The following is a 25628-nucleotide window of genomic DNA, read 5'->3' on the forward strand; positions in this document are numbered from 1 at the left end:
CAATTAAAGATCTGGAAGATGGTCAAAGATGAATATAAATTAGACAATATAAGATAATTCAGTGGTGCGCCTATGATCCAAACTTCACACCAAACACAATATACAATAGATTCATTCAAATCCTGGATTCCAAAAGGAATCACAACATTGTATTCACTTACGAAGGGGGGACAGCTTAAGAGCTTTGAAAGTTTAAAAAAATCAATATAATCTTGACAGATCCGATTTTTACAGATACTTACAGATTCGCAATCACTTTGATCATAATATTAAAAACAAAACAGACTTAGGTGGCCTTATAGTGAGATTATTTATTGATGCATACCAAAACTATCTAGATAAGGGTGTCATCTCTAGTTTTTATTGCGGATTTATGAGGGGAAGGTGATCTCGTTATTTCAAGTGATGAATGGTCTGAGATCTGTACATTTCAATGGAATTGTACTAATTCACATGTCTGGAGGGAATAGATTTTTTTATTACACGTAAACCAGGGGTCATCAACAGGGGGTCCGGGACCCCCAGGGGGTCCTCAGAGTTACTACAGGGGGTCCTTCAACTCTTTATTTGATAGAAACATTTTTCACCTTTTTTATATTAACCACTTGAACCCTAACGTCCATATTCTGAGAACTTGAGCCAAAAAAGGCATTGTGAGCTTGTAGATCGGCTATTTTTGGCAAAGAGCTTTGGTGTAGAGGGGGAAAAGAGCTGACTAAGTACAGAGTGAAAGGTCAAGTTTACTAAGCATTGACAGTTCAAGTGGTTAAATATCTGGAACTGACATGAATCCTAAATACACTGATGATTGTGCCGTCAAACAATGAAACTATATGAAATCTAGGATAAGGTTGTGGGGGTCCCTGCTTCATCTCTCTCTCTCAACTAAGGGGTCCTTGGTCTGAAAACGTTGAAGACCCCTGACCTAAACAGAAGGCTCATTTCTCTGAGGGGGAGGCAACATGCTGGAGACGGTGTGGGTCTCGGGAAGCTAACCATTGGCATATATTTTGGGAGTGTCCAGCGATAAAGACTTTCTGGACAGAATTTCACAGATCAATAAATACAATATTGGGTGCAGATTTGCCCCTGGTGGCCTGTTGTTGTTGGGGCATCCACATTTCCAGACAGGCAGATCTGAGGAATACCTATTTGGTGTTCTAATATCAGCCTGCAGAAAGGTTTTGACAAGGCACCAGTGTTGTTTTTGACAGCACATTTAGTTTTAGTCATAGTCTTTTGAATCAAATGTCCTTTGTTTTAGTCATAATTTAGTCGACTAAATATCATAAGATGTATTTTGGCAGGCATTGATGGCATCGTAATGGCTGATTTTACACTTGGTTGCGTGCTGAAAATAGCCGATCTACAAGCTCACAACGCGTCGCGCTGCGTTGTGTTGTGAGCTTGTGTGCGAGTGCGACACGTTGTGAGCTTGTAGATCTGCTATTTTCAGCATGCAACACCTGAGAGCAACCAAACATAAAATGACTGTCTTCTCCACTAGTCCCTCCCTAACATTTTAGCCTAGTTTTTATTTTGTTGACGAATTTGTCAATATATTTAGTCTCAGTTTTAGTTATCATAGTTTAGTTTTTATTTAGTTTTCGTCAGTGAAAAAAACTTAGACAACATACATTTTTCGTCATAGTTTTAGTCGACAAAATCAACACTGCAAGGCACTGGTTGCTCCCTGAGGCCCCCACCATAAATGAATGGATAGATTTGGTAAATGAAATCTATGTTATGGAACAATAATTGGACTAGATTTTATTTCATTTTATTTACTTTATGTTGTTGTTGTTGTTGTGTTTTGATTTGTGTGTTTAAAAGAAAAGTACAAACTTTACAGACAATAGAAAAACTGTGAAATGAAAATGATGTAAAGTTATAATGACTGTCCCTAAATAAAGAATATTAAAAATTAATAATTTACGGATTGCAGCTTTAAATTGACAGGTCAGCTGTGTTCTCTCATTCAGTCATTTCATTTCCCACTCTGCCCACTTAATACATAATTCAGGGGGCATAATTAGCATTCTGCCAGTAACATCTCAGCCCTGTGACGTCACATAACATTTATCAGGCTGAGTAATGATAATTGCTAACTGTCGGAATTACTGGAGTCAACATTCATCAACGACGTGTAAGGAAACTGAAAGCGAAATTGCACCTTCTATCATTTCTGCTGACGGCATCTGTATTTATGGTTTCATTCACACAGTCATGTATTGTTCAATGCTTTACATTTACGGATATGAGTTGTGGTTTGCTGTTGTATGTTTTCATAACAGCTCACCAGTGGTCAGAAGTGTCCTGCATTTCTGAACACTGGTGACAATGGATGAAAAGGTTTGCGTTAGTTATGGACCCGCTAGGGTTATGGACCCATGCTGCACAACATGCTGCACAGGATAGAACCAGATGGAAGCAGATCGTCACAGCCTTATGTTCCACCGGGAACGAAGAGGATTAAGTAAGTATGGACCCGCTTTAACTGTAACCGACTGTATTTTATGTGAAATATGAATATATTTTTCCTGTCACATGACAGTTGTTGTGAAATAAAAAGCGAATGTTTTAGTATCTTCAAAAGGCTATATAGAAGGTTCGATATTGACTCTTCTCTCGCCTTTGACATTGGAGTTGGCCATTTCAGTGTTGTCAATCACAGAGCAGAAGTGACCTGGTAGTAAATAAGCCCATACTGGTGCAGTTCAGTTATGTCATTGCCACAAGATATATGACATGCCCCTGAGATCCTGAGCTTGTGGATACTAGATGACAATGTGGTGGTGACTCTTGTGGCAATGGCATTGTAATGAACTGTAATAATGTGGTCCCCAGGCCCCACTCCCTTAGGGTATTTTTGTCACTGTATATTTGCACATGCTCGAAAACTGTCTTCTGCATTTGCCCACTCAAATTAGTAGGAACAGGGATCGCTATTAGTGCAACGCTCGGGAGGAAGCAGTTAGGGGTTAAGTGTCTTGCTAATGGACACTTCGACCCACAGACCGGGGTCGGGCGTACATTGGGCACATCCTGATTCACAGACAGCATACAGATGTGCCGTTTCAGAACTTCACACTTCCTGATATTTCCCTGCAATTCCCCTGAAAAGCCACAGTTTCCAACCCTATTCACACCTGATTAGCCTTTGTTTGAATACGGCACATCTGTATGGACGCCTGTATTAGGGTGTTAGGAACGACATGCTCTGTGTGTGGAGCAGTGGTGGAAAATTACTAAGTACATTTACTTAAAGGAGTGGCGACACCGGCCGAAATTTAACATTATGATACAGTAGGTCACGTGGTGTTCCTTCAAACAGTCTGAAAAGGAGGCGGGGCCGACATGCCCAGGTGGATTCACTACTAACTGACACGGTCAGTTAGGGCATGGGCATGTTGGCGTGAAAACTGGCTCCAGCGATTGGCTACTTTCAGTACAGTAACTACAATACAATATTTTGATTGGGTCATTTAACATGGGGGTACATGACATCATTAAAAAAAATGGCTAATTTGATAGCCATAATTAGCTGTTTTGGCCGTGTGCTGTTACTTATTGTATTTATTTGTGCTTTACTTGATTGTAACATTGTATTTTTACTACCATTTAGATGCCAATACGTTTGCACTTTTGAATTCAGGACCTTTACTTGTAACAGACTATTTCTATAGTGCAGTATTGATACTTTTACTTTAGTAAAACATTTGAGCACTTTTTCCACCTCTGCTCACTTGAAAATCAGACATCAGTCTCAGGGTGACACCTGTGGTGAAATGAAAGATGAAATAGATGTACTACCAACCACCATTAAATATCATTCAATACAAAAATTATTGACATGCAAATGAATTTAATGAGCTCAGTATAATTCCTGACTCGTCCTCTAACAACGGTGCAGGTGTCAAATCATATTTCCTTTTTTTTTATGTTTCGAAAAACCATTTACGTCATCTACAGACAATTCTATTTCTATCAAATCCTACTTGAGTGTGTACATCATCACTGGGACCTCTTCCAAAAGCACCAGGTGCGCTTGTCTCCTCACCGAGAAAGGCAGAGGGTGACACAGTTCCGTTGCTACGGGAGACCATGACACTGATGCCCGTCTCAATGAAAGGTACCGAGAAGTCAATGACCTCTGACCGCTCCTCATTGATGGTAAGTGAACCCACCGCCATGTGAGCATTCTTCAACACCACCTGGAGCCAACCAGAGAGAGAGAGAGAGAGAGAGAGAGAGAGAGAGAGAGAGAGAGAGAGAGAGAGAGAGAGAGAGAGAGTGAGAGAAAGAAAGAGAGAGAGAGAGAGAGAGAGAGAGAGAGAGAGAGAGAGAGAGAGAGAGAGAGAGAGAGTGAGAGAGAGAGAGAGAGAGAGAGAGAGAGAGAGAGAGAGAGAGAGAGATAAATGGGGGTCAATGACATTTGCTTGTTCATAAGACACCAGTAGAAAAACAGACTGGACATTGTTAAATGTGGGAAGAGTTCTATAGAACAGTGCATGGTTCTCAACCTTTTCAGGCCGCAACCCCCAAAATAATCATATTTTAACTAGGGTCCCCCCCACCCTGACGAGCACTAAGAGTTGAGGCATAACATTTTGTATAACGCGGTTGGTTGTGAAAATAGCAGATCTACATGCTCACAACCAACGCCTTGTGTTGCGAGGCATTGTGATCATGTAGATCGGCTATTTTCACAATTACAGTCTCTAATATTTGACAATTTGGCCATTGTTTAATTTGTCAATTTAGAGGTATCAAAAAGTCCTTAAATTGTCACTTTAGAGATGTGCAGATACCCTCATACACTTAAACTGTATGTTGGTTTGTTTACTGTTGAGTGATAAAACAACGTTGCACATTAAGTTAATCATCTGGGGACCCCCCAAAATAATTTGGGGACCCCCCTGGGAGTCCCGACCCACAGGTTGAGAACCACTGCTATAGAAGACTTTAAAAGGTCAAATAAAAAGCAAGAATAGCTAAAAAAGAAAAAAAAAACTTGCTTCGCTTTAACTGGGTTGGTTCCACCAGGAACCACAAACACTGTGATAAGGTTGCACAAAGGGTTAATAAACTGAAATAACTTGTACACTGGGTAACTAAGCTGGACTTGTTGCTGAACTGGAATAGCTTGTACACTGGGTTACTATGCTCGAACAGTATTTATGCTGGGTAAACTGAAATCATTTTTGATGGTTCATACACTGCTAATCCACTCAGACCATGTATACAGTAGATGGTCTTAGGTTACCTTAATTACTACCTATTTTTTACTGTTTCTTTCCTAAGCTGTGTTTCTATTCTATCCTACCTAAAGCTGACCACGATCCAGCTCTTGCCGCCGGCGAGCGCGTGCATGAACTCTGTGCGTCTCAAATAATCATCCGCCGCTCAGTTGAAAATGAATTACGAGGGCGTGTCAAACGCCGTCCGTCTGACAGGCGCTCTACTGTGGTGCTGCTGCTATGACATCAGAATATCCCTCTGGATCAATAAATGTGTATCTATGAAGAGTGTTAATAAACTGTTATCGTTTTTACACTGCATGGGTACTGGCTGGTCTGTAGAGTAGGTCTGTTGATAGCCTCTCTCTCTCTCTCTCTCTCTCTCTCTCTCTCTCTCTCGCTTCTTTTTCAAAGCTTAGCCCCCTTTCTGTGAGTCTTTGCAGGTATATTTAGACCTGCCGCCTGAGGCAGTGGGCAATATTTGAAAGTGACTCAGTTCACAGGGGATGGAAGAAAATCACTCATTCTTTACACCTGTAAACTTGTGATATGACAAAAAGCTGATTCAGATTCTGATGTATAGCAGTGAGCAGGATTGCTCAATGTTCTCTCTCTCTCTCTCTGTCTCTCTCTCTCTCTCTCAATCATTCATTATCTTCCATTGTGTGTCCCTCTCTATCGTTCCTTCTCCCCTATTAAAATTAAATCATTATATGTTTAGATAGGGACATACAGTACAGTGTGCTGGCACCCACACATGCATGTAATATCCATTTGCTCACTGATAGATATTTCGGACATGGCTGAACCATATTCCAAATCATTTCGCATTTGATTTCACATTTTAACCAGGAAATGTCTGCTTAAGTTAATAATGAAGTAATGTGCTCTGCATCGCATCAATGTGTAATGGAAGCATTCTGCTAGTGTGTGTAATGTTGTACAGTTACTTACTACGTACTTGAATACTGTACATATTATAATATACATAGTATATTTCACACCACACCAAACTTGGCACAAACGCTGTTCAGGAGTCTGGCAAGACAATAGTCACACCAGGGGCCACGTTAGGGACCCCCGGGGGCCACAGGCTTGCTCCAATCCCTACCACATTTGGAATAAACGCTGTTCGGGGGTCTGCCATGACAACAGTCACATCAGGGGACCTGGGGGCCCCAGGCACACTGTTGCTCCAATCTGCATACAATTTGGGACAAACACTGTTCAGGGGTCTGCCTCTGCCATGACAGTAGTCACACAAAGCTATACCCAAATGTGCATGCACAATTTTACCAAAATCGCATACTGCGTTCATGATTTCAGGCATTTTATTCAAAACTGACCAATCCTGCTAACTTTGGAAGCCAGTTTTAGCCAATCAGGATGGAATATGGAAAATCGGACAGATCCATGTCGATCACATGACTGTAGAGACAATGTCTACCGATTTGCGTGATTTTTGGACAAAATCTGGCAATAGTTAGTTTTGCAAACAACGGCCTCCTGGTGGCGCTAAAACAGGGCCATGTGAAAAATGTGGGGCAGAGGTTCTGAATTGGTATCCAGGGAGTGTGTGTGCACACTGCACAGTTTGGCAGCGGCCGGGCCAACGGCGCCGGAGATTAGCTGGTAATGGACGGACGGACGCACGGACGGACGGACGGACGGACGGACGGACGGACGGACGGACGGACGGAGGGGAAAACATACTCTCCCCCATGCCTTCGGCTGGTGGAGACAATAACGCAGCGCCGGACCGTACCGCACATTCCCAAACATAAACAAACGCTGCATCGCCCACAGCGGTAACATGCGATCGTATCGTATGTCTGCTACTGAAACATCAGTAGCAGACATGTTTTACTGTGTTTGATTACTAGTTAGCAGCACTCCTATTCTGCCAGTTTCTTTGATTAGCAAAGTAGCACTCCTATTCTGCCAGTTTCTTTGATTAGCAAGTAGCAACAGGTTAACCAGCCACATAACAACACCAATAAGGGTCGCTTAACAACAACGTCATCTGCTTTGCTACTGTTGTGATTGATCAGGCGGTGAACCAATCGCAGAAGACTGCCACTTTGGCAACACCCATCCCAGAAACAGCTGCAGTAGGAAGGAATTTCAGACTGAATAATGGAGTGAAACTAAATGAAAATTCAGGAGTGTCAGGCTAAGTTAAGCAGCCTACTCCAGTACTTTAACTCAAGTAAACATTTTACTGAGCAACTTTCACTTGTAGTTGAGCAACATTTGACCAGGAGTATTTACACTTTGACTCTAGTACTGGGGTTGAGTACTTTGTCCAGCACTGCTAACGTGTAGTACAGTATGTGTACAGGAGATAAGCGGGTCCATCCCTGAGGCTGCATTCTACCCCCCCCCCCCTCTCTCGCTCTGTCTCTCTCTGTCTGTCTGTCTGTCTGTCTGTCTGTCTCTCTCTCTCTCTCTCTCTCTCTCTCTCTGTGTCTCTCTCTCTCTCTGTGTGTCTCTCTCTCTCTCTCTCTCTCTCTCTCTCTGTCTGTCTGTCTGTCTGTCTCTCTCTCTCTCTCTCTCTCTCTCTCTCTCTCTGTGTCTCTCTCTCTCTCTCTGTCTGTCTGTCTCTCTCTCTCTCTCTCTCTCTCTCTCTCTCTCTCTCTCCTCTCTCTGATTAAGAGGCTGCTGATTGTCCTTCTCCTCAGGCTTTAACAAACTAAAGTGAGTGGATCACAGCTTTCCCTGAGGCCTGGATGAGGGAAAATAAGTGTTGTGAACGTGAATATGAATGTGTGTGACAGAGAGACAGAGAGAGAAAGATGCCTAATTTACATTTCGTTTTGCGATGGTGTTGCATGCTGAAAATAGCAGATTTAAAAAGAGCAAGAAAGAGGGTGTAAAGCCTAATTTATGCTCTGGTGACATGCAACAAAAATAGCAGACCTACAAGCCCACAATGTGTTGCCTCTGTGTCATGCTCTGGGCTTGTAGTGTGGCTGGCGTATTGCAGGTCGACGAAGTACCACCAGGTTTTAGTCCTCACCTCTCCGACCATGCCGTTCCATGTGCCGTTAATCTTCTTGCCGTGTTTTCCATTGGTAACCAGGTAGAGGTCATAGGTGAACTTGACCTGCTTGGCGATCTTTTTCAGGATGTCGATACAGAAGCCCTTACAGCAGCGTTTGATGTAAATGCCAGAGTCTCCAGTCTGGTTGCTGACAGCGTGGATTGGGGGGGAAGGGGTTCAAGGGGCAGAGAAGAGGAGGGTAATGAAACAGAGCAACACTTCTCAACAACCAGGTTTGAGGACACCACCCGAAATTAAAATGAAACTAGAAGAAAGAGAAGCTGGAAAAAAACACACATCAGCACATTGAGTTGTTTTATACAGAGAGAGACAGAGAGAGAGAGAGAGAGAGAGAGAGAGAGAGAGAGAGAGAGAGAGAGAGAGAGAGAGAGATTTTAGTTAAAATGGGCTGAAAGACCATCAGTCAATAAACCAAAAATGAACAAAATAAGGCAGTAATCCCTCAGGAGGTTCCAGTTACTGTAAGCCAGCGATTCCCAACCTGTGGGCTGGGAGTGGGACTCAAGATAATAAAAAGAAAATGTCATGGTGTTTGTTCTGTAAAACCTGACAAACCTAAAAGATTGACGAATAGCAACTTAAAGTATGTTACTTCCATTGATCCAAGCCAGAACACAATCGATTGATTGATTGATTGATTGATTGATTGATCATTAAAATAAACACACCCATTAGAGAAACAAAGAGGGAGGAGGGGGTGATAGGATAGTAGCAATAGAGCAGAAAGACTGGAAAGTGTAAATACTAGGAGAGAGAAGAAAATGAAAGAAGATAAAAGAGAGCAAAGCAGTTACTAAAAAGATGTATGTTACAACAAGCAGTACAATACCCAGTAAAACAATCCTCTGTTTCGAGTTGAAACTGTTTTTAAGTAATATTTTCATCTGCCTTACTGTATATGAGTAAGGGAATGTTCCACTGATAAATATTCAGGGTTACAATGGGTACGTTTTTTTAGTTGTTCAGTATTGCTCCTGGATCAATTATTTTACATATTTACATCTATATAATACAGTAGTAAAGTATATCTCTGTCTCTGTCTGCCTGTCTGTCTCTTTCTCTTTCTCATGTATAAATTATGTAGGCCTACTGTATGTACCGGTATACAGTATATACACATATCTATCTATCTATCTATCTATCTATCTATCTATCTTTAATAAAGCATCCACATAATCTCACAGTATTTTCAGCTGCTTGCGGCAGGGCACGGTGTTCCTCATGCAGGTCCCGCTGAGCGGGTCCACGTCCTCCACGATGACAAACGGCGCCTCCTCCAGTGTGACGATGGACAGGTGGTCGTCCTCCCGCTCCCCGGCGTCAGAGTACAGCTCAAAGCGAGGCCACACATGGTACCTCATTGTCAACGAGCGCCGCTCCCACTTGCCCACCTGTAGCAGAGAGAGAGGTGACTGTTAGTGATGACTGTGTGGGCTGCTGAGTGACATGCCGTGCTGTGTAGGTTAACTGATACTTAGACGGATAGACCTAGAACGGAACGGAACGGAACGGGGGCTGTCAAGATTATTACATTTTACTTGACGATTAATTCATTGTCAAGTGAAATTAATCAAATAGGCCTAATTGCTTTGTTGAACACCAGAACATTATGAATAAAAATTACATTTATTTTTGTCTTTTAGGCTTCTTAACCAAAAGTTGCACAGGACAGATATGACTAATAACACACATATTTAGGCTAATTACTTTGAAAAAAAAAAAAGTAGATGTACAAGCCCAGAACGTTGTGACCTTGTGACCTACTTCCACATTTTTTTGTTCTTTTTTTTAATCAAAATATATTCACATGTTTAACACTAAAATGATTATGTCGATTATGGCGATTATTCAAAAAAAACTATTGTACTATTATCTCAAATAATTGCCATTCTGCAGGCTAAACAGAACAGATCAGAACAGAACAGAACATATTCACCCTGTCCCATCGCCTGTCCTTGTCCAGCAGAATGATGACCAGTTTGGGATACATCTGGTAGCCGTCCTCACTAAATGACAGGTTACGCCCTTCAAACGTCACGTTCATTAGATACCTGAGAAGAGGAAACAGGTGGGAGACAGATTTAGCCACCTATACAGTACATTGTTTGTTTTACACCAAATAGAGAAAATGGACAAAGACAACCACTAGAAGGGTTTTATTTTTGACTCAGGGCACCCCTGTAAATAACTTTTTCATCCACGGCACCCTGCAAATTACCATACACTGTTCATTTTTTGAATCTTACATCCTATTGGAGAAATATCCGTTTCCATCAGAACTGACTGAAAATAACGTTATACTTGACGTTTAACCACTTACTATTCTGGAGGGAAGGTTCACCAAAAATAGCAGATCTACAAGCTCACAACGCGTCCGCGTTGTGAGCTTGTAGATCGGCTATTTTTGGTGAAGAGAGTTGTCGCAGATGGAAAAAGAACTCATCAAGTACAGTGCAAATCAGGTCTGTTTTACTAAGCATAGTGAAGTGATATTGATGTAGTGATATTGATGAATTCCAAATATTATCAAATTATCTTGCGGCACCCCTGGACTGGCATCACGGCACCCCAGGGTGCCCTGTCACCCACTTTGAAAACCCCTGCACTAGAACACATGAAATTCTTTGATAGGGATGCCAACCTCCTGAAATTCAAATAAGGGGCACCCTACCTCCTGGGCAGTGAGCGGGCCCAAATTAGATTCTGGGAACCTTATCTGAAACCAAGCCGTGGCGAATGGCAAACAACGAAAACTGAAATACATTTCATGGCACGGCACAGTTCACTTAGTTCTAGTACTGGAAAAGAGACACTAGTCTTAATTGAACCCATAACCATCCTGAAGCAAAGACATTAATTGTTACTGCTGTATGACCCTAGGGTCATCTTATGTGTATTCCTGTGTGGTGTCTTGTTCTGTGAATGTCTTTTCGCCGTCATTTGTATGGGTGAGTGGCTCCTGTACTGTATGTGACGATGGCCTCAACTTCTGGGTGTCACCAAACCTAGGGTTAACAAGAGTTAGGGTACAACCTTTCCTTTCCTTTCTTTTGTTTTGTTGTGTTCCCCCGGTTCTATGTTCCCCACTTACCTAGGCCTAACCCTAACAGTAACCCCTGGGAACATACAACCCAGGGAGCATAGGGATGACCCCTACTGGCTGTGTATGGGAACTAGAAAGGAGAGAGTCCATATTTTTGTATTGTGCTGCTGGTGACAAACATCTTTCTGCTTCTCTTCCACTGAATGAATCATATATTTTTTATTACATATTACAGAAATGTAACCGTAGAAACATTGGTCTAAGTTAATTCATTAATGAATCCACAGCTAATTGAAAACGTGGGAACTGTGTGTGTGTGTGTGTGTGTGTGTGTGTGTGTGTGTGTGTGTGTGTGTGTGTGTGTGTGTGCGCTGACATACATTTGGGCCTGTGAACACACAATCGCTATCTAGATCTAAAAAGGCTCACGTCAATCTCACATTGTACATCATTGCCTTCATAAAAACCATTTGCTCGTTTTACTGTACATCCCACATATTCTCTATGAATAAATACTATTTTTACATTTGGAGGAGGTGAACACTACAGTAAGTAGAAAGAGATAACATAACACAACCTCCCCCGCTATCGCTGGTGAAAAGACGTTGACTTATTAAGATGTGTTCCTCGCAGCTTGTCTCTACCCGTGTCTGTGTGTGTTTTAAATACAAGGCGAGGTTGTAGCGCGCGCGGCTGCATGTACGACCCCACCACCACCAGGACCCAGATAACAATAACACAACAGCTCCATGAATATTTCAATCCCCACAGGGCTCTGTCAGACCCAGAGCTGGCACTCCATCATCCTTAAGGCACACACTTGGGACTCTACCGTGGGGTCGCTGTGTCTTAATGTCTGTGTGTGTGTGTGTGTGTGTGTGTGTGTGTGTGTGTGTGTGTGTGTGTGTGTGTGTGTGTGTGTGTGTGTGTGTGTCAGTGTGTGCTTACTATTCCCTTTATTTTGGTAGAGGTAGAGAATTTGAAGCAACGGAAGCTGGTGGTGACCCCCAGGGGCCAGGAACACACACGCACACGCATATACACGCACGCACGCACGCACGCACGCACGCACGCACGCATGCACACACACACACAGCATTCCGTTTCCCCATCACAGAAACAGAAGAACCCAACTAGCACATTTCCCTGGACAGAGACACAAGCAATAATAAAGCCAATGTCCTTATATGGCCACAGGAGAGTCCGCTGCATGGCCGTGTGGATCTGCATGAGATCTGCATTTCCCCCTTTCTATTATGCATGCGTGAATCTGCTTGTGTCTTTCACGAGTGTGTGTGTGTGTGTGTGTGTGCGCATATGTGTGTGTGTGTGTGTGTGTGTGTGTGTGTGTGTGTGTGTGTGTGTGTGTGTGTGTGTGCGTGCGCGCGTGTGTGTGTGCGCGTGCGTGCGTGCCTGTTTGTGCAGGTGAATTGACCCTCAAATCCCTGTGCTAATATTCAATGCAGGGTTGTAAGTTTAACATACCACATGATAATTGTTTTTGTCTTGAAATGGATAGTGAACGTTTGTTTCTCTGGCGTGCCAGTCCACACCGTCTGTAAAGCGTTGCTTAGATACCAGTGGTTCACAAACATTTTAGCTCAAGGCCCAAAAGAGATATTTGTTGTTCTTTAATCATTTAAAATAACAATAAAAACTATGAAGGAAACGAAAAAGGGATATTTACTTCTGAAAAGTCACTTACAGTCCTTACCTCCCCTGACCCTTTTACTGTAAATATCAATTATTATTTGTTTTTCTGATTGTGTTTTTGCTCTGATTGTGTTCACTGCTCCTACACATTTTGCCCTAAAATCACGCTGCGACCTGACGGTCGCTTATCTCCCGATTAGGGAGTCTTACTGGTGATGTCTGCTGATGTCTAGTACTGTGTTTATCTGTCTGTCATTTAATGTTTTAATGAATTGAGTACAAAAGGACCCCAATGCAAACTATCCATTGCGCTTTCTTGGGGTTTAAATCCTTTTAGTAGACCTTGTATCTGAACCTCGCCTGTACAATTCCTATGCAAACTTCTAATAAAGTTTTTAATCAATCAATCAATCAATCAATCAATCAATCAATCAATCATATATATTTTTTACATTATTCCTTTTTATATATTAACGTTATATTAATATCATAAATGCAATACCTTTGCGGACCACAGGTTGAGAATCACTGTAAAAGTCTCATTTATACTTTCTCGTTGCCAGAGCCTTCCTCAGCGCAGTAACAAATCAAGGGCGATGCGTCACTAATAAAGGGGGACCTGGCACACATAAAGCCTTGGTTAAACCTGCCTTCTGCGAGCGATGGGCGAGCGTTCTGCTTTCAAAGAACGCTTCCATTGGTTACCTTTGTGTTTTCTATTTCAAGCCAGAAAACCTCTCCCTTTGTCTTCAACTTTCTATTCGCCTTTTTTCCCATTTCCATTTCCTCATTCAGTGCATGTCCTTGTCTTTCTGCCTCCAAAACACCACCACCACCACCACCACCTCCTCCTCCTCCTTCCTATCTCATTACTGCTGTGTGTCTCTGCATGCTGTGCACTTACAGCAGTCCATTCTAAATAAAACATCTCTTTCAATTAGCTGAAGTTGAATCGGAAAGCCCTGCTTTCCCTTGTTTTTTTCATCTTGCTCACTCTCTCTCAAAGCATTGTTCGGCAGCCTGCCAACACCTCCTTTTTCCTAGACTCCCTATTTGAAAGAGGTTTTAGATTTTTTCCCCTTCCCCAAAACAGTCTCAATCTTGTTCTGTCATTCCCCTCACCTCAATCTTGCAGTCTCACAAAAATAATAATAATAAAATAATAACAATAATAGTAATAATAATAATATTTGTGTGTGTGTGTGTGTGTGTGTGTGTGTGTGTGTGTGTGTGTGTGTGTGTGTGTGTGTGTGTGTGTGTGTGTGTGTGTGTGTGTGTGTGTGTGTGTGTGTGTGTGTGTGTGTGTGTGTGTGTGTGTGTGTGTGTGTGCTCCTTAAATGCCCCCTTCGCTCCCTCATTCAACCAGGCTCTCTCGCCGTCTACTCTTGCTGCATCACTATCTAATAATAATGCACTCATCAGTTTATGGACAACTTTTATTATTGGTATTGAGTACAAATAATTTTGTGTGTGTGTGTGTTTCATTCAACGTCTTTGTGATTATCTGCTTATTAATATAGCAAATTGTTCTGTGATTTCATTAAAATGACACATTTCATTTTAATTTGTATTCATCATTTAGGCCTATCAATATTTCATATGTCATTTCATGGCCCTTCACCTTATTGGAATGTGCACTCTATCGGAACAGTGCACTAATAGACATCTGTTATATGTGCTGCTCGCTTGCACGTTCAATGCATCGTGCGTGTGCGTGATTGCATTTTTCATTCCGCTAATGACGTGTAGATTTGATCTTCATGAGGTTTTGTGAATGTATGAATTCATTCATGACATTTTTGATGATGGCAGTGAGATGACTGCTGTGATGTCACTGTATTCTATCTGTATTTAAAAAATCAAACCTCGGTTCGAAGTGGAGCGGTGAATCTGAGCAGCTATACTGTGTGTGTGTGTGTGTGTGTGTGTGTGTGTGTGTGTGTGTGTGTGTGTGTGTGTGTGTGTGTGCCTGCACAACAGCGCCCCTCCTTTAACATGTGTGGCCACTCAAGGTATTGCCAGGCTACGGACATAGCCAGACACATAGCCACATAGCCAGCCACATAGCCACATAGCCAGCCACAGACATACCTGTCTATTGGGAGCGCTTTCACCGCTCCAAAAATACAGATTGATGATGATTGGGTTTCACTATTAAAGCTTTTAATAATTTCTAGTCAAAGTTGTGCGAGATTACACCATAGAATAATCAATCTATGACAATAAGAACTGAAATAATATCATAAGCATACATTATCAATATCAATCTGTTAGGTGTCTTCTATTGTTCTGATGTGACTGATTCCAAAGAGAAATTGTCAGGATACTGTAAAAGACAGCCTTCATATGCTTCTGGCCAGGGGCGTCACAAGGGGTAGGAAAGTGGGACTGAGTTACCAGGGCCCAAGGTGGAGGGACCCTAGTAACTTTAACTATTGAAAAATAGCAGATATACAAGCTCACAGCGCGGCACCGAGTGCCGCGCTGCGAGCTTGTAGACCTGCTATTTTTGAAAAGTCGTGAAAATGTGCGCAAATCTTTGAATATATGTATTTTTTAAGTGAACATTTGTAACTCAAATTTTGCTTCTGGGGGGTCCCTGGAACTAAATATTTTGAGATGGGGGGTCCTTCACATGAAAAAGTTTGAGCATCACTGACATGGAAACATAGGTTTCTTGGCACACATTTTCACGATTTTTCAAAAATAGCAGATCTACAAGCTCGCAGCGCGGCACTCGTTGCCGCGCTGTGAGCTTGTATATCTGCTGTTTTTCAATAGTTAACATTCATGGGGGGCCCGCAGTGAATCCTTGTACCCAGGGCCCAGAATTTGGTGTGACGCCCCTGGAGGCACACACTTGACTTGTGTCACAGTGAGCTCAGGTGTGCTTTAATATCGTTGCTCAACTGCTTGCACATTCATACTTTAATTATAGTAGTCACTTAATTACTTTCATTAATAGTCATTTAATTCACTTAGATTTTAAATTCTAAGCGGATTTCAGTCACAATGGTGTGGTGTAATTGTCTTGGATATCTCTTTGGATGTCAAGGCACAAAACCACCACATTGTGTACACATTGATAATGTTTGTGTTAGTAGCTTAACCTCGTAACCTGTATATCGTCACTGTCGGGCAGAAACTCCAAGTTTCAAATTTGTACATTTTTTCACAAAGCAAAGCCCTGCTTCATCATACAAGGCCGTCGCACAAAAGTAGTGAAAACAGCAGGTCTACAAGCACACAACGCCTCGCGGTGCGAGGCGTTGTGTGCTTGTAGATCGGCTGTTTTCATTAGTTTAAATAATTTTTAAAATGATAAATACAAAACAAACACTTTTGGACATACCACGTTTCCACTTGACAACGACGATATATAGTTGTCCAGGCTAGGGCTCCCTCAGGGCTCTATCCTTTAGTCTGCTCCGTTTTTCCCTCTGAAACAAATCTCTTTGCCAAAAATAGCCGACCTACAAGCGCACTCGCTGCTATGTGACCATTGGGTTGAGAGCATGTAGATCTTCTATTTTCATCGAACGCTCAACCCAGAATAGGGACGCCATAGGGTTTTATGTTAAAGCCATAGGGTTTTATGTTAAAGCCATAGGGTTTTATGTTAAAGACTGTTCAGGTGCCGTTTAGAACAGCTAATGGAAACAATCTTTGCAGGTGCATGCGGTGCAGATGGCCAATGGCATTGTTAAGCCTTGCTCACACTGTGAATGTGATGGGAGGGTTTCTGCTTGAGGCCAGTGTTCATCTCTCAAGACTCCACAGGTATCTGTGTGTGATGTCCCCGTCTCAGCACCAGTCCTGATTGGCCCAGATCACATGGAGCTGTGAGGCACTCGCTTATCAAAGACCCCCGAGGTTTATAAAAGACCCCCAAACCATAGAGCTTTCATGTTGCTGTAGTACGGCATTTGGGGTTCACATCACTTCTGAATTTCTGAAAATAGAAACTGTAGGGCCTTCACTATGAGTTGTGAAATATTTTGTTTGGAACCCACAATTGGTAAAGAATCTAGCTATAATTAGAGCTATAGATTCCTTGCCTTGTTGTCTCCACCAGCCGAAGGCATGGGGGAGAATATGTTTTCCCCTCCGTCCGTCCGTGTGTCCGTCCGTCCGTCCGTGCGTGCGTGCGTGTGTCCTCGCAGTTTGTGTGCAGCTAATCTCAGTCGCCGTTGGCCCGGTCGCTGCCAAAGTGAGCACACACATTCCCTGGATGCCAATCTAGAACCTCTGCCTTAAATATTTCAAATGGGCTTTTTCTAGCGCCACCTAGTGGCCGATGTTCGCAAGACACATTTCTGTGCACTACTCTTACAGATTTTGTCCAAAAATCCTACAAATCGGTAGGCAGTATCTCGACAGTCATGTGATCGACACGGATTTGTCCGATTTTTCATATTCCATCCTGATTGGCTAAGATTGGCTTCCAAAGTTTGTAGGATTGAGCCATTTGGAACAAAATGCCTCAAATCCCAAACGCAAAGTGCAATTATCATGAAATCGCGCACACACGTTCCCACTAGGTCGAAGAAGAAATGCCACTTCAAATTTTTGAAATCAGCCTCATGGTGGCGCTATAACAGGCCGATTTGTGGTTTTACCTATAACTCCATCGATCAGTTTCAAACTTTGTAAGCGCATTCCCTAGAGGCCAAGGAAAAACCCTTTCCCTGCATTTTTCACATCAGCCTTTTATAGCGCCACCAGGAGGCCGACTTATGTAAAACACAATTTTTCCTATTATTCCTTGAGATTTTATCCAAAAATCATGCAAATCGGTACACAGTATCTCTATAGTCATGTGATCAAGTCCGATCCGTCTGATATTTCATATTCCATCCTAATTGGCTAATATTGGCTTCCAAAGTTTGCAGGATTGCTCCATTTTTGAACAAAATGCCTCAAATCATCAACGCAGCTTGCAATTACCGTGAAATTTGCCACACATATTCCCACTATGTCAAGGAAAAAATGCTACCATTTTCACATTAGACTGTTATAGCGCCACCAGCAGGTAGACTTTAGCAAAATACATTTTTGGAACACAATGCTTCAAATCATGCATGCAGCGTCCGATTGCCATGAAAGGTCTAAGGTGAAGAACATATGCCACCCTTTTTACATTGGCCTATTATACAGTAGCACCACCAGGACGCAAGGCCTGGTGGAGACCTGTGCTCGGAAGAGCACTGCTTCTAGTGTATCTTCAATTAGTGCATACTGTAATATTTTGAAATGACACTATAATGACATATTTAGCTGAGTAATACATTCAGCAACAATGAAACACATCACTCGACACTCGGGAGTGATGGATAATTCATTGTTTGGCAAGTAAAGAAAAGAATGGGTGAAAAACTGCACCAAAGCATTATATCCATGACATTGATAGGGCGCAACAGTTAATGAAACCTTCATATGTTTTATTGATTAGTTCTACATTTTTAAACAATACTTTTTTTCCCCTTCCAAAAGGTCAAACAAATTTGAAAATAGAAGAGTAACAATGTGATGCATTGTGGCAATAATTGCTGCTTTCATGCAACACTACAGGTATGAAATATGGATTAAGTGATTAATCAGAATCAATGTTGTCAATTATAAAATCAAAATCAAACCTCAGTTCGAAGTGGAGCGGTGAATTTGAGCAGCTACCCAGTGTGTGTGTGTGTGCGTGTGTCTAGGTTGCGCAACAGTGGTCTTCCCAATCTGTTCCTGTTTTTATAGTTTAAAAATCCGTCCACGCACTGTTGTACTAATGAAACAACTCCGGCCACGCACCGTTGTACTAATGAAATATAAACAACTCCGGCCACGCACCGCTGTACTAATGAAACATAACTCCGGCCACGCACAACTGTACTAGAGAAACATAGCGCGCCACTTGGTCAAAGTTCATCAAAACAGGGACAGAAAGACAGACAGACAGACAGACAGACAGACAGACAGACAGACAGACAGACAGACAAAGCGAAGCGTTGTCTACTGTCTGTCTGCTCCACCGCTCCAAAAAATATGTAAGTGGCCTATTCTTCAGCTGTTCGAAAATAGCAGACAACCGTACAAGCTCACTTTCGTGAGCGCGACACCGCCGTGCGAGGAAGCTGTAGTCAAGGCCTTACGGTACTATGGTTGTGACGAGGCTGCATGGGGTGTTGTTGGCAGCTTGTCCCAGCTGTACCTTCTTTCATGCAGTGTAGTCGGGGTGGGTGGGGCGGGGTGGGGGGGGGGCGGGTGTGATTCTGGCACAGGGAGGAGGAGGGATCAAACGCATAAAAGCACAGCTACATCAATACTGCAGGGCTACAAAATGATGAACGAACGAAGGAAACGTAAGGGGCGAGGCAGGCATCTGGCTGGCACTGCTCACAACCTGCAGCTTTTGCATCATCACTCTGCCGTCTACCTGCTCAGGTTAATGTGTGGGCGGAACGCCGCAACCCGTTGATGTGCCACTTTGATAGCATCCAGCAGGGGTGTCGCACCTTCATTCTGGGCCCTGGGTACAAGGATTCACTGTGGGCCCCCCGTGAATGTTCATTTAGACTGGGAACGCATTATTTTGTGCTTTAACTATTGAAAAATAGCAGATATACAAGCTCATCGCAAGCTTGTAGATCTGCTATTTTTATTTTAAAAATAGCAGAAAAACCTATGTTTCTATGTCAGTGGTGCTCAAACTTTGCTTTTCATGTGAAGGATCCCCAAAATCATATGTAGTTGGCCACGGACCCCCATCTCAAAATATTTCGTTCTAGAGACCCCCCAGAAGCAAAATTTGAGTTACAAACGTTCGCTTAAAAAATACATATATTCAAAAATGTGCACGTTTTCTCTACTTTTCAAAAATAACATATCTACAAGCTCGCAGCGCGGCACTCGGTGCCACGCGTTGAGCTTGTATATCTGCTATTTTTCAATAGTTAAAGTATAAAATAATTAAGGCCCCTCCAGCTTGGGCCCTAGTAACTCAGTCCCACTTTCCCCCCCCTTGTGACGCCCCTGGCATCCAGTACAGCGGTGGAGTAGCTGAGTGTGTTTACTCAAGTACTCTACACACAAAACACAATTTTTGAGAGCTTATTTGACAGCTTTAGTCGCTAGTTACTTTTCAGATTGCAAAACACATTGTGGAACCAGAATCGGTTCCATCACATTTGGAACCGTTTCCGGATTGGTTTTTATATCACACTGTCTGTGTTAAGGAATCGGACCGCTTTAGAGGGAATCGTTCAGGAACCGGAATCGTCAAAATCCTAAAGGATCCCAACTGTAGTTGTGAACTTGTAGATCGGCTATTTTTTTTAAAGAGTTTGAGACATTTTGAAAGATTTCAGATACTCTAACTTTGGTACAATTTACAATTTAGGCATTCAGCAGGCACTCTTAACACCTTGCCGTCCGAAATAGAATGGTGGTTGGTAGATTAGCCGTGAAATTTCTATTATTGTATTGTGATCTGAGACATAATATTATGTTTATAAACATGACCCCGCAGCCCCTCCATCTTGAACAGCGCTGCTGTTTTTTCTTTCTTTTTTTTCCCCAGGCCAGTAACTCACCATGATTTTCTCGATTTCCGTTGGGATAGAATGGGGGTTTTGGCCGATCGTCGATGTCCCCGTGCGTTTCGCGTGCGCGATCCTTTCACGTAAATGTCCCCGCAAATAGTCCATGTGTGACTGAAGAACAGAACTGAAAAGTTTCGCTAGCATAGCCCCAAGCATGGCTGCTGTAGGAGCTCGAGTGTGCAGACAGCAAACGGATGGCTGGGAGTAGCCTTGGAGAAGGAGAGGCGCTGACGTCACCTCTGCTTCATGCACGGTCTGCATGAGCTATCAGTGCACGAGTGGTGACTAGGGAAGGTTAGACGATCGCCGATTTTCGGATCAAAAGCTTTTATTCCGGTTTTAAAGACAAAGTCCGGGAATGTACGGCGTGGCTGAGAGTCCCTGGGGGGATGTGCGGTTTTAACATTAAGGGGCTCCCCGTGGCTTAGAAGGTGTTAATCCACTGAGCGGTTTACAGTAAGCAAGGTAAACACAAGGTAATATATCAATGTATAGAAATAGTAATCTAGGATCATAGGTAAACCAAGAACCTATCATCAGTCTAAACAGTATAGCCTAATATCAGAAAATCTATTTTCTGTACAATGAAACTATACACACTGAGCAGGGGTCTTCAACAGGGGGTCAGGGACCCCTTGGGGGTCCTCAGAGTTACTACAGGGGGTCCTCCAAATCTTTGTGTGATAGAAACTTTTTTTTCTCCTTTTTTATATTAACCACTTGAACCCTAGCGTCCATATTCGGAGAAGGTTGGCCAAGAATAGCAGATCTACAAGCTCACAACGCCTCGTGTGAGCTTGTAGTTTGGCAATTTTTGGCAAATAGCTTTGGTGTAGAGGGGGAAAAGAGCCGACTAATTACAGAGTGAAAGGTCAAGTTTAAGTATTGACAGTTCAAGTGGTTAAATATCTGAAAACACAAATTGACATGAATCCAAAATACACTGATGATAGTGAAAAAGTTGTGGGGGTCCCTGCTTCATCTCTCTCTCTCTCAACTAAGGGGTCCTTGGCCTGAAAACGTTGAAGACCCCTGAAGATGCCAGGTATACAAATGAACCTGGCATCTGTCTACATAACATGCTATAGACTACCGGTAAATTACATTTTAAGGTCATCAAGGCTAGTGCTAGTGCTACGGGCTAAGGTGGAGTCTGAAGAGGAACAATCTTGGGAGTGAATCTGAAGTTCTAACTGCAATGGGGAGTTCGTTCCACAGTTTGGGAGCCTGAAGAAGAGTCTGGGACGTGTGGAGCGTTGTCCTGGATGCTTTAGGGAAGGTTCCGACCGCTTTTAGGGTTGGATCAGGTTGTAGGGCTTTGTATGCCAACATCAGTGTTTTGTACTGTGCAGGCAATAACTGGGAGCTAATGGAGGGAGCGGAGAGGGGGGAGAAAGTTTGGCTGCGACTTACAGCAGTCAAGTTTTGATTACCGTATGTTGGTGCCAATACTTTTATACATTTAACTCAAGTCAAAGTTTGAATACTAGGCCTTTTTGACTTGTAACAGAGTATTTTTATATACTGGTATTACTTTTGCTTAAGTAAAAAAATTTATAATACTATTCCACCACCTCCTCCACTAGTGCAGCTTCTCGGAGACGAGCTGGAACCATTGATTTGTGACAGACAGGATGATCTGACGTTACATTAGCACTTTAACACACAGACTGAGAGAAACATCTTCTCTCTTCATTTATTCCTCTTTCTCTCTTCTGGTACGAACGACTCCCCTCCTCCCCTCCTCCCATCCTCCCATCTCCTGGGTGAGATTATTGTTCCCATGACAACGCAGCCCAATGCATTAAACTTGCTGTTGGTTGTGGGTACCATGGTAACACGTTACATTACATTATATTACATATCGCCGCGGTCGGACGCAAACCTTGTATCTCCATAAATCTAACTCATGGGTCTCAGTTATTAGATTTATCCAAAAATAAATAAACAGAATAATCTCAAAGGAAATAATCAATTGGGTTGCAACAAGTTGATACAGTAACAGTCCCCACCGTGGGTCTGTTTGTCTCCCTCTCCAAACCCAGATTACGCTCAACAGGGCTAATCCCATGTTAGCCTACACATGCCAGGCTGCCATGCTAGAGCATTATTGCTCCAGCTCGACGGTACCCAACCTGGAGTTCTGGATGAGGGCCCACTTATAAATCTTGAAAGCATTCGCGGCCCATCCGTTATTTGCTCCTCACAAGCAGGGGCGTCACAAGGGGGGGGGGAGTGGGACTGAGTTACTAGGGCCCAAGGAGGGGCCTTAATTATTTTATACTTTAGCTATTGAAAAATAGCAGATATACAAGCTCACAGCGCTGCACCGAGTGCCGCGCTGCGAGCTTGTAAATCTGCTATTTTTTGAAAATGTGTGCAAATCTTTGAATATATGTATTTTTTAAGCGAAAATTTGTAACTCAAATTTTGCTTCTGGGGGGGTCCCTGGAACTAAATATTTTGAGATGGGGGTCCGTGGCCAAATACATTGACATGAAAAAGTTTGAGCACCACTGACATGGAAACAGAAGGATTTAGAAGACACTTATAGAATCGGGTCAAAAGACAAATTTCCACAATTCCACAAAAGAATAGCAGATCTACAAGCTCGCAGCGTGGCACCGAGTGCAGCGCTGTGAGCTTGTATATCTGCTATTTTTCAATAGTTAAAGTGCCCAGGGCCCAAAAATTTGGTGCGACACCCCTGCTCACAAGTATAGTAATACAACTACACACGCACACATGCACGGCCCCTTTCCGTGCTCCCTGCATCCAGACCATGTATTTATTTCTCTGCTGGGCTGTTTCGAAGGCAGAGCGTCTCCATGGTGATCGCAGCCCACAGAATCGGGGAGAGAGAGAGAGAGAGAGAGAGAACGAAGGGGGTGGTGGGGGGAGGATGGGGGGTGGGGGGGCGTAGAAAGAGAGATGATTCCAGTTTATCTGCTTGCACTTGTTGACACATATACGCTGATATGTATTCACACAGGCACTTAATGCACTCTCTTGCTCCACCTCGGCTCGCTCTCTCCCTCACTCCCTCTCTCCATCTCTCTCTCTCTCTCTCTCGCTCTCTCCATCTCTCTCTCTCTCTCTCTCTCTCTCTCTTTCCTCTCAGCTTGTCTTTGACTCACTCAGCACCTCCCCACACAGTATATATCCCATTTAGAATTGGTTTGTGTGCCGGTGTCATGGTGTCACGCACTGAAAATAGCAGATCTACAAGCACAGGCAGTAGAAAAAGAGCTGGTCTTTTTTTTTTTTTTTTTTTTTACAATTACAATTAATGAACGATTATAATAAAATAGCAGATCTACAAGCCCATGTGTCGCTATTTTCACTATTTTTGTTCGTTACCATTGTACAATGAAGCATAAGTGTTTAATCAGACATATACCGGTACAAAAATCGTTTCGAAAAGGGAGAAAATAATATATAATAATATAATTGCATCGTTTTTGCTTCTTAATATCAGTTTTGATGTATTTTCGGTTAATATCCCAGCCCTAAGACTAAGTAGATATAGTAGTTATTTTCGGACACCGGAGCACGACTAAGTACAGGCTTCATTCCCTCACTCACCGACGTCACCGCTACTGTCTGTGTATCAGGTGAGGTGTCATATAAGTGTATGTTTGTACCAGGTGTCATGTACTGTGTGTTTTAGCTAAGCTTCCACCAGGTCATCCTGTAAAAGCTCAGATCAGCCGCGCAACCTTTACAACACATAAACAAGCAGGGCTGAGGATGGTGGAGTTGAAATGCTTTGGTTAGGTGTCAGGATGATTCATACTGTAAAGCATGTGATCATGGCTGCATGCGATTGAATCCCAGGCTTATGCTACTGTACACTGTCAGTTACATAATTTCTTCCTCTTCTTCCGCTCTGTATTTGTGGGCAGACTGGGCACATATAATAATAATAATACATCGCATTAGGGCTGCAGCTATCGATTATTTCGCGATTAATATTTGTTATAATTGACTAAACAATTTAGCCTGATTAAACACTTCAGCCCTGTTTAATAATTTGTTGTACAATGGTGTTGAAACTGTCACCTATAATGAAATTATAAAATAAAATACAAAATAATAATTGCTTCCCTACATTGCAATAATGCATTGGGTGTCCTTCTTGAAACAAAAAAATTAAATAAATAAAAAAAGTCCAGTGGCATATATTCTGCTTTTTGAGTACAGTGGGCTTTCATTCATCAAATATCCTGTACATATTATCGCCTTTTACATCTCCCCCATACGCGACTCGTGGCGATATTGTAGATCAGCTTTCTTTTTTGTAAGCCATGTTACAACGAACGACAATCACTATCAGGCTTGATGAAACTCAGAGGTAACTCAGGAATGGCCTAACAAAGAGGAGAACAAAGTCATAGACATGTTTATCCAGACGGAAAGGGACGTTGTCTACAAATAATGCAAGTTCCACCTTCATTATTTCTATCTAGTGCGCTGATGCAAGCCCCTCTAGCTCTGGCTGAGGACAGAAGAAAAGGACCAAGAGTGTAGGAAGCTACAGTAGTGCTGACTGGTCCAGCTTCTTCCTCTGAGTCCCTGTCCATACAGTACACATGCAGGTATTTTAAAGAAAGGTCGTCCACACACAAGGCCTAGGGCACTAACGAAAAAGTCGAGTCGACTTCATTACACAAGTCGACCCTCACTAGAGAAATTCGAGAAAAAAATCCTTTGTATTTTTTTCTATCATTATTTTTGCTCCATGTGTGGTCTGTACAGCATTCAAACAGTAGGATTGCTTATTATCAAGGACGGAATGATCCAATATTACAGTGCTACATTACATTTGGTATAACATGGTTCTATTGTGAAAATAGCAGATCTACATGCTCACAACGCCTCGCATCGTGAGCATGTAGATCTGCTATTTTGCCTCTAAATATTTGACAATTTGGACAATGTTTAATTTGTCATTTTAGAGGTATTAAAAGTCCTAAAATTGGCACTTTAGAAATGTGAAGATACCCTCTATATCCAACTTAATGTTGGTTTGTTTACAG

The 25628-nt window shown here is 42.6% G+C and overlaps 1 protein-coding gene across 1 annotated transcript in view; it reads right to left on the minus strand.

The window, feature by feature from the left end:
- Nucleotides 1–25628, minus strand: part of grin2bb (glutamate receptor, ionotropic, N-methyl D-aspartate 2B-b) — a gene marked incomplete at its 3' end in the record, with an annotated part of 128597 nt that overhangs the window by 38441 nt on the left and 64528 nt on the right. The window contains exons 5-8 of the mRNA XM_080722205.1: nt 10241–10355; nt 9487–9695; nt 8260–8431; nt 4061–4214 (exon numbers count right to left, since the gene is read on the minus strand). Of these exons, the coding sequence (XP_080578331.1) occupies nt 4061–4214; nt 8260–8431; nt 9487–9695; nt 10241–10355 (650 nt within the window). The remainder of the gene's footprint in view (nt 1–4060; nt 4215–8259; nt 8432–9486; nt 9696–10240; nt 10356–25628) is intronic.

Source organism: Nannobrachium achirus (genome assembly GCF_963921795.1).
Source record: "Nannobrachium achirus genome assembly, chromosome: 3".
Lineage (NCBI taxonomy): Eukaryota > Metazoa > Chordata > Actinopteri > Myctophiformes > Myctophidae > Nannobrachium > Nannobrachium achirus.